The sequence below is a fragment of the Nelumbo nucifera genome, chromosome 1, assembly GCF_055504915.1.
Source record: "Nelumbo nucifera cultivar China Antique chromosome 1, China Antique-T2T, whole genome shotgun sequence".
Classification (NCBI taxonomy): domain Eukaryota; kingdom Viridiplantae; phylum Streptophyta; class Magnoliopsida; order Proteales; family Nelumbonaceae; genus Nelumbo; species Nelumbo nucifera.
This window is the reverse complement of record NC_142649.1, coordinates 161,400,329-161,410,218: the sequence shown is the minus strand read 5'-3', so window position 1 is coordinate 161,410,218 and position 9,890 is coordinate 161,400,329. Positions and strand designations below refer to the sequence as shown.

Genomic DNA, 9,890 nt, shown 5'->3' with positions numbered 1-9,890 from the left:
TGTGTGTGTATGTATGTATGTATGTATAGGTTAAAAAGTTACTATGCAAGATTTTTTAATTTAAACTGTCTATTTTAATTGTAACCAACTAAATAAAGTTCTATTTAACAATAGAAAACATCATTTATCAGTATTTTTATTTTTGTTTTTTTCCAAAATTTTAAGCGCTGTCTTGGTGAGGTGTTCACCTCACTAAATTGAAGGCAGAAGCCTCTAGCTGCAGTCAAAAGGCACTGAGGCCAGGCGTCTTGGCTCTGCCTCGCCTCGGCACCTTTTAATACCATGGTTCAAAGAGACGAAACTGCAATAGAGAACAAATCTAACATAATAGTTTAAATAGACTTAAGCTAGATATAGACTACGCAGATATACACCCTTACCCAACCCAGTGAAATCTGATTAGTTTTCAGAGGTATGTTTTGCTTGCTTATTCGAATATAAATCCTTGCTACACGCTACAGTTTCCATGTAACAGGTTTGACCTTTTAAGAATATTATTTGATAGAAATGCCCTTCATGATTTCAACCATGTTTAAAGAAAAGAAACTGCAATATAGCCACTTGGATCAACAAATCCAACATAATATTCTAATCTGACTTTAGTTAGATACAGACTATTCAGACATAAGCTCTTACCTAGTAAAGATCTGATTGGATTTCAGAGGTATATGGTTTTTGCTAGCTCTCTTGTTTGTTGGTTTTAAAGTTAATCGTTGTTTCACCAAAGGCTTAAAGCAAATGATCCATCTATTTCTTCTTAAGTTCTTATGATGTCAAATTGTCCGTATGCATGAGCTTATATATTATATCGATATTTTATCAGCATGGAATAGGTTTGAGAGGCTTGCTTTTCCCTGTATTGAACGGCTTGCGATACTTCCTTTTGAAGCAATAATGCATACTAGCAAGAAAATAATGGTGCATCACCCGAATTCAGCGCACCCTGAAAGACAATGGCATACCTTGGGTGTTGCTTGCTAGAATTTCTTGAGTAGGAGACATCTTTCCATTTACGTGACTTAACAAAAGAAGATAATTAGACAAGGTGGTTGGAATTCGGAAGTCATTTCCAAGCATTGAAGCAACACTCTCTAGTTTCTATCAATTAGACCGAAAACCCACAGAATTGCACCCTGAAAGGTTTTTAATCTCCCTTGCTACACGCTATGACGCTACAGTTTGCATTATATTATTTCTGCTGCTGCTGCTATCAGATGTTCAACTGTATTGCATCAGAAGGGCCGATAATCTCCAATAGTGACATGGCTGATGATGAGATCATAACTCATGGGTCTTCACCGTTTGGTGGGCTGCTTAGTTGTCGAATACATCAAGGTCGTCCAGTAATACGTATCTTCACTACAGCTACAGGCAAGCAGAAGTAAAAGCGGCTGGTAGAGCTAGGGAATAAGATGCAGAATGCAGATCTCTTAATTGGGCAACCTGTCATTGAGAGATGCTTTCGATTTTGTAATCCATTTGGAATTTTCTGGTTGGAGTTGCCGGCTAAAGGCTGAGGATGGATTAGTATTGAATACGTTGGGACCCTTGTTCCTTCATATGCATAACAAAACAGTCAGTCCGGCTTGGGTCTTGTCTGTGCTTTGTACTGAAAATCAGCGTCAATGGATTATTATTGAACTTTGCTCATCTATTGATCTTTTGATTTTCTTCTAAAATCGTTCATCTCATCTCTGATTACGGTGATTGTTTGTGCTTTTATAATTCAAAGATTCATCTTCATCGTTAAACCTGGCAATTTTTCAAAATTAATAGAGGGGTTTGCATTGTACAGAGAGCTCTGAGGATCTGAACCCCTGAGAGACTGCACTCCAAGGACATACAAATCCATGGGGATAAGTGGATCATCCAACTAATATCCACCCACAGGAACAGCCATCTCCCGGCCTTGCATGAAAGCATCCACGGCTCCTACCATGTCACAGTTAGAAAAGTCTTATTCTTTATCATACTATGAAAATTTGAAATTTAGACCAGCAGAAAGAAAAACAAGAGAAAGAGATTCACGGCTGCATCAACACCGCTGTAGGCCGTTCCACTATTCTATGTATGGCTATGATTCTAAAAACTGGTCTTTCTTGTCAAAGAGTCAAAAAAAGACTGAATATGCAAATAACAACAAACCGTAATACATTATTGATTCATTAACACATCATGCGGTCCTGAGCAATCTCCCCTGCCTCCACCTCTTCCTCCTCCACACAATAATGATGTAAAATAAAAATCAATAAAATATTTTGAGTGGATAGACTTAAAAAGTGCAAACATTTTCCGCATTCAGATAAAAAAAGAAGGGAAAAGAAACAAGGAAAGTAGAACCCGTTAATTTATTAGATGTTGATGATGATGACCACTAATTTGTTTAGAAGAACACCCAGAATAAGACAGACCACCGGCCTCTCAATCTTTTACGTATAAAAATATAACTATAGGAATCTCTCTTTCTCTCTCTGTCTCTCTGACTAATAATCTAAACCGTGAAGTTGATTCTTCTCTTAATAACATATTTGATCGCAAGCTTCATCTATTTTCCGTTCACCTTGGCTTTTGTGGCCAATTTGATGCCCCCCTCTTCTCCACAGAGGTAATATTTTAAAAACAAAGTTCTCTTTTTTTCCCTTTTATTTTTGGGTATTCAAAGAACTATAGATTGATGTACATAAAGTTTCAATTAAGATAATACCTGTTAGTGGCTCTTATGGATTCACGGGGTTTCAGAGGTTCAGTCAGACCCCAAACCCGAGGACCAAAGCAACTTGTACGTGAATATGCACAAGTTGTCTATCCTCCGTGACTACCAACAGTAAAGAATAACTTGGGGGATGAGCTACCAATGAGTCTCTTAAATGCACCCATTCTCTGTGCCGCAAAGTAATTTTAAAGAATAATAATAAGAAGAAAATAAGATGAATTTTGACACTATAATGAAAATATAAACACTATAACTATTGAGAGCACATTTATATCTTTAATCACTCCAATATATGACTGTATCACACGCAACGAATTCTATCATCTGGGAATGAATTAGCTACATTTTTCTGTTTGCAGTAGTCATCTTGGGCTCTCTATTCTCTTATGTGGTCAATTCTCTACTCCACCTTTTTCCCCTTTCTTTGGGATGGGGGAGTCGGGGAGAGGATTGAGACTTTTAGATAGTGGGTCTCTGCTACAATACTCGTTTGTTTTGTTTGAAAATCATGGATTCAGGAGTTGGGCCCAGTCAAATATATATGCCTACCAAGGAGAAATCATGAATGTATGTACATATGTACATGTTGATGTGCTTTACATAAATGAAAAGGAACAAAATTGGGGAAATTTTTGGAATAAGACAACTCCCATTGTCATATACATGACATTTGTGTAGAGAATAGTGAAATTACAATAAAATTAACCCCCATGGAAAAAAAAAAAAATCAAAAACCCATGAAGATGGGAAAAAAATTTAGACATGGGTGGTCGTTCATCATCACAACTAAACATATATATAAATCCATATGCATGCATCAATCATCATCATCCAATGCATGCATGAATGCCTTCTCTCCTTCTAAGTATTGATACTATTTACACCGGTACAAAAGAGGGTACAAACGGAGTCGGTTCATAGAAGAAGGGTGCCGCCGGATGTTGCCAGCTCTTGACAGTGGGCCTCTCGGCCTCCGACGTCTGCCGTTCTTGTTGCCTTGGTTCCTCCCTAGAAGAAGATGATGATGATGATGATGATGATGACGACGACGATGATGGTGATTTCAACGTCTCCACCGTCCGATCCTCTGGATCAGGCGACGCGGGTGACAATACCAACGGTGAAAGAAGAGGGATCGCTACCTTCCACCCCGCAGCGAACTCCGACGCTGGGCTCACCTGTATGGACGCCGGCGCTCTACTCTGTAATCTCGTGGGCGTTCTCCGGCGGTTCCCCGTGCCGGAGCTTCTCCCTTGTGTCTCTGCCATAGAATCTAGGCAATATCGAATTCGAGAGGGATGATTCGCTGAATTGATCGAAAGAATCTAGAGATCAAGAAATTATGATTTTGGCTTCTGAGATTGATTTTTGTGTGAACAGAAAAGATTGCTCCTTTTATAGGAAGAAAAATAGAAGGACGGCCAGAATAAGGTTTGGACGTTCAGGGTTCCAGAAACGGTCAAAACTCAACCAAGCCGCTATTTCGGCTACTCCTCACATTTTTCTTAATTGACTGAACTAACCCTGCCCTTGTCATTTTCATATCTGACTCCAAAATTAGGGCATTCTTGTCAATTTGAACCGGAAGCGGAGCCTTCAGCTGATGAGTCGAGCCGAGAGGGGTAAAGTGGGCACCACAAACCGTCAAAAAGGGGGTTCGGACCGTTCGGTTCGGTACGTCTTTGACGGCGTAGAGCAACGGTGACCGACTGACCGTTAAACGACCCTCTCCAAAGGAAAACCGTGTTCGGTGTTCGCGTTAATGGTTAATCCTTAATACCGCTGGTATTTGACTGAATGAATTAACGACAAGAACCATAAGCTATTTGACGGGCGTTGGACGCCGTTACTGATGATGTCATTGAAAATTTTAGACCACACACGTGCTCTTGACCACATTCTACGCCATGCAGAATGGACGTGGCAGATGAGGACTGCTTGCCTTTTTGGTTGTCGATGTTTCTGTTTTTTCCTGGAATATCTGACAAATGGTGAGATCAAACGGTTGGTACATAGCCACGTCGACAATGAGTTTTGAGATCTCTGACAGGTCGAAGATGTGGTTGGACCGGGCCCAAGGGCCAGGCTGGATTAATGTTTTGTTGTCGTCTTTCGATTTTTTTCTTTTTTGTTGGTATCTATTCAGAATATACCAGCTTTTTTTAAAGAGTTTCCCACAAAGGCAAGAGCCAAGAGCCAAGCCAGTCAACATTCCAACAAGAAGATTTTTTTTTTAATAGAAAGATGTAGACTTGTGTTTGGGCTTGGGCCAGCACTAATTTGAAACTTTTCTTATGAGATACCTTGACAAAAGAAAACTTATTTACGATGGGCCCCTAATGATATTGCCATTTGTAACAAGTAACCCCAACTTTTGGGCCCAACAAAGGCCCCACGTTCATCTGTGAACAGTCTTTTTTTTTTTTTTTATGTAGGGCTCATGAGGGATCGTATCATGCCATCATGGACATGGAACAAGTCTAGCCCTAAAGTTGGGACAGGCCGGCAAAACCAACCTACTGCAAAAGTATGCAACTAACTACTCCTTGTGGACAAAATTGTGTGTGTTTAGAATTTGCTTTTCGTTGATTGTTAACAATTGCAAAAAGAAAAAGTATTTGTAAATCTTTGCTCAGTCACCATTGATAAAGAATCTAACCTGTAAATGTAGAAAACCAAAGACATATCAAAGATTTACTTTTCCTAGTAGATGGCTTAGAAGAAATTCACATGGTTCATAATTTTCTTACTTTGAATAATTTATGACCGTTATTGGGTTGCATTTATTTTGCAAATAAAAAGAGAGTAAATTCTGATTTATTTTTGCGTCAGATTTTACTTTGCTCTGCTTCATGCTTTACCTCACTTGAATGAATAAAAATCGGTAAAAGCCTAAAAGCAAAAGTATGTCAGAATTTGCGTTCAATTCACTTGCACATAGGGGTGTTAATGTGAATCCATTACAAATGGTGTACGGAAAGAGCCCTTAGAATTCACTAAATGGAATCTTTGGGCTCTTTTCCATTCATCTTCATATGTCCAACGTTCAATGTTAAATGTAAAAACCAACATGTAAAACCCAATGGGAGATGCATGTATAAAAACTAAAGTGTAAAACCCAATATTAAATATAAAAAATCAATATGTAAAATCCAATAGAAAATGCATGTGTAAAAACCAAAATGTAAAACCCAATCTCATCTTATTGAACCACCATTTTTGTGAAAAAACCAATGTGTGATATTCATGAGCATTTGCTAATTACAAAAGTGATATTATTTACTTCCTTAAATTTTTTACTAATTACAAAAGTGTCATTATTTATCTCCTTGAACTTTTTATTAATTACAAAAGTGCATCGAAAACTGTTTTTGCCTTTTTTTACTTGTGCATAATGACATTAAGTTTTCATGTAATTACAAGAGTGCTGTTAACATGTAATTACAATATTGCCACAAAATTTTTATTACTCTCTTTATACTTTTTATTTATTACCTCTCTCTCTCTCTCTCTCTCTCTCTAGGGTTAATGGTTTGGGTTGACCTGATGGACCCAAACCAGTTTGGTCAATTCAGATTCAGTTCTTGATATATTACCCCCTATTCTTACCTAGTCGGAGCCTATTCCCCCAGTCATGAATTATAAATATATTGTTTATATTGCATTTTCATAAATTTGTTATATTATTTATTTTTTTATAAAAAACATGTATATATGATGGAAATAGTTGAAAAGATACTTGTAGTTTTTTTTCTTTATTTAAATTGTTATATTTTAATAATTTTATAAAATAAAATCGGATTGGATCAGATTTAAAAATCCAACTTCCTCATTGGATTCGAATTCAAACCCATGTTTTATCATATCCAATCAGATCTTCAGATTGGATCTACAATTAATAGTGTCAGATCGAATTTGGATATACCCCTTATTCGAATCCGATCCGATCCATCTGCATCCCTAGTCAATGGGTCGGGTTGAACTTGATGGGCGTAAACCGATTGGGTCAGTTCAATTTTCGGTTCATGATATATTGTTCCAATTTTTATCGGGTCATAGCCAGTTCCACCCAGTCACAAATTAATTTGGAGCCGAGTCTAAAATTATATACATTGAATTGGAAATTTGTGAGTCTAATGTGAGCTTAGGCTGAGCTATAATATTGGGACAAAACTTGGGCTAAAAATTTGTAGGGCTAGGCCCAAACCAAGTGTAAAGACAAAACATAGGACTAAGCCTATAATTTTTTAGCCAAGCTATGCCTTTTCATCTACACCTCTTTGACATCTCAATCGAAATCCATGGAACGAAAGCAAATTAATATTTTAAAACATTTTCTCTTTTCTCAATCTCTCTCCAAGAATTCAACCAGTTTCTCCCATCCCTCCCCCAATTCCCTCAACCCCTCTAATAGTATATACTTGCTAAAATGTCTTAATTAAGTGTATTTTTTTAAGATTTTATTAATTATTTTAAAGTTATTATTTGTAATTGTAAAATTATTTGTTCTAACATTTGAATAATTAATGTAATTTAAGTATTTAATCATATTAATTAAGTTAATAAATTAATTGATTTACCATAGTTAAATTAGCTAATTAAGTAACACTAAATTAATTTTCTTCATTTATTCAAATAGTTAACATTAAATCTGCCTATATGAATAAAACTATTAAATGTGTTGTTGTAGTTGCAAGTGCACTCCAGTAGTTTCTTTTAAATCAAATTAATTCTAATCCAAATCTGATCCATTGATCTATATTCGTATCTTCTATCAATGGACTAGATATTGACTCAATCCAACTCAATCCAATACAAATTCATTACAAATGAATCGGGTCTAATCCAATCCAATAAATACTTTAGACCATTAAGTCTGAACTGGTCCAATTCAATGTGTCTTATTTGGTCTGTCCAATCCATCTAAATTGATTTTGATTTGAATGAAGTACAATTCAAAACCAAAACCACTACATTGACACCCCTATTTGCACAGAAGTTGCACTCTCTTAATTTTGCATTAATACAAATGAAGTTACATCATAAACAAACATTTTTTGGGTATATTAAACAGACCAAGTCTTAATTACAGCGTATCGGTAGCCAACCGTAATTCTTGGTCCAACAAAGATCTGCATCTCCCTCTCTAGAACTCTCTTTTTTTTTCGTAACAACTCTCTCGAACAGCCTAGAACAGTCCGTCAGTGTTTGCCTAGATTCAAAATATTGGGATTTTCATTTGGAAAAGTTTTATTGGGAGGTCACAGGGAAATGCTGCAACAGTAGTCATAGTAGTTATGACTTACAGCCACACCCAGGACCAAGGAAAATTGGAAATGGACTAAGAAACTCTAAAAGGGCATTCTTAACCCAAGTTTGTGATAGGTCGGCAGGAGTTTATCTTCGCTCATTTTATAAAGTACGCAAGTATCCTTCAATTTCTCTGCTGATGGACACGTGTAATTCAACTGTATGTTAGCTTACAAAATTTGTGAACTCAACAAGGAGAAATCTGCTGTAATCGTGATTGCATGCAACCCCAATGAAATATGATCAAACTACTGTTTATAATAAAAAATAAGAAAAATAAAATGTCAGTTGAAGTAATATTTTGAACTTATTTAAATCTTAAAGGTTTGATCGTTTGATGTGTCCTGTTACACGTGATTATGGCTGTAGGCTTGTAGCAGATGTGAGCTGAACTTTAATACAATGTTGAAATGCTGATTAAATATCCATTAATTTATATAATCAGAATGAGTTTACATCTGTTTACATCGTATAGGATTTGTTAAGTGATAAAGGGTGATTTGGCCTGACCTAGTAAATAGAGGATGCGTGGACGTGACCTAACTAGATTATGATTTTGTGTTTGTTTCCATCTCAGCACCACTTGTCACCATAGAGGGCCAAGCCACCTCGGGTGTCTCAGGCATCTCAGCAATGACCAAGGTCCGAGCAGCTCGAGATTGCTCAACCTACCGAGGTGACATGTATCAAATTTCTAGAAGCATGTCAGTCGTCTTCGAGCTCTTCGGGATCACACCACATGACCATAGGTCTTATCCTCATCCCACCTGGATCAAACAGACACGATAGACCTTATCGGCTAGTACGTTATCCACCTCCCAGGGTGGAACGGACTCCTAACAACGCGAGCCGAGGATCTCGGATGTGTTTCGTGAGACCCATGGCAGCTCATCTATATAAGGGCATCAGCCCCTGAGACCCAGGTACGCACGATTATTTGCTTACTAGTTCTCACACTTACAAGCTTTCAGCTCGCATATAGCCAGCTACTGGCTTAAGCATCGGAGTGACCACGCTGGGTTAGCCACCCTGGGTTCTTTGAGTTTTCCTCTTCTTGCGGTTTGACCCACTGGCTAGGCAACCGACGTTCGAGCTACCATCTACATAGGAGCGACCAGGTCGCACACCATCAATTGGCACCGTCTGTGGGAAACACGACAAAAAAGTCAAGTTTTCTACCTTAACCACACCTTCTAGCATCTCACCAATGGCATCACCAAGCAACACCGGAAAGAGCGTCAAGATGACTATTATTGGGGGGTAGGAGCAGATCCCATACAACCCCAAATTCCCCTCGGTGACAATCAGACAGTTCACCATCCCTCTCACTATCTCAAGAGTTCCAATGACACAAAGCCAGGCATTCAGCATGCAGCCCCTCAACGCTCCCCTGCCTCATGTGAGTGCCGCCATCTCGATCGCAGAGCCCTCTATGATTCCTTCGGGGGTCAGTGCGCAGTAGTTCCATGAGCTGGTGCAGAGCGTTCGGGTTATGCAGCTTCAAATGCAACAAATCCACCAATTCCAACAGTACCAACAATATTACTTTTATCAGCAATAGTTCCCACCACTCCAGCCGAACCAGAATCAAAACCAACACCAGCAGAATGTGCATCGATCTCCTCCCCGGGGTGCGGGGACATCTTGGGTCCCGGCCCCGAGGAGGGGCCGGACCCCACCTCGGGATCTAGCAGCGGGTTGGCGCACACCACCACCTCCTCGTGTGGTAAACCAGAAGGATCGGTCCTAGAACAGCCTGCAATCCAGGACCGATCAGTAGCAGCACTCGTGGCGTGAGAGCCGTGAGAATCAAGTTAGCAACCAGCAGCCCAAGGTAAGAGGCGCGGACTCACATCGAGACCTCTCA

General features: G+C 38.7%; 1 protein-coding gene across 1 annotated transcript; it reads right to left on the bottom strand.

Annotated features, from left to right (window-relative positions):
- Window positions 1–3,253: 3,253 nt before the first annotated feature.
- On the bottom strand, window positions 3,254–4,125 carry LOC104610058 (uncharacterized protein At4g14450, chloroplastic-like). The gene has a single exon (XM_010276521.3). It carries the CDS (start codon window positions 3,979–3,981, stop codon window positions 3,592–3,594), a length of 390 nt encoding a protein of 129 aa, XP_010274823.1. The 5' UTR covers window positions 3,982–4,125; the 3' UTR covers window positions 3,254–3,591.
- Between the last annotated feature and the right edge of the window lie 5,765 nt (window positions 4,126–9,890).

Excerpts from the sequence above, each read along its gene's own strand:
- LOC104610058 (XM_010276521.3), bottom strand. The coding sequence starts at position 3,981 with ATGGCAGAGACACAAGGGAGAAGCTCCGGCACGGGGAACCGCCGGAGA.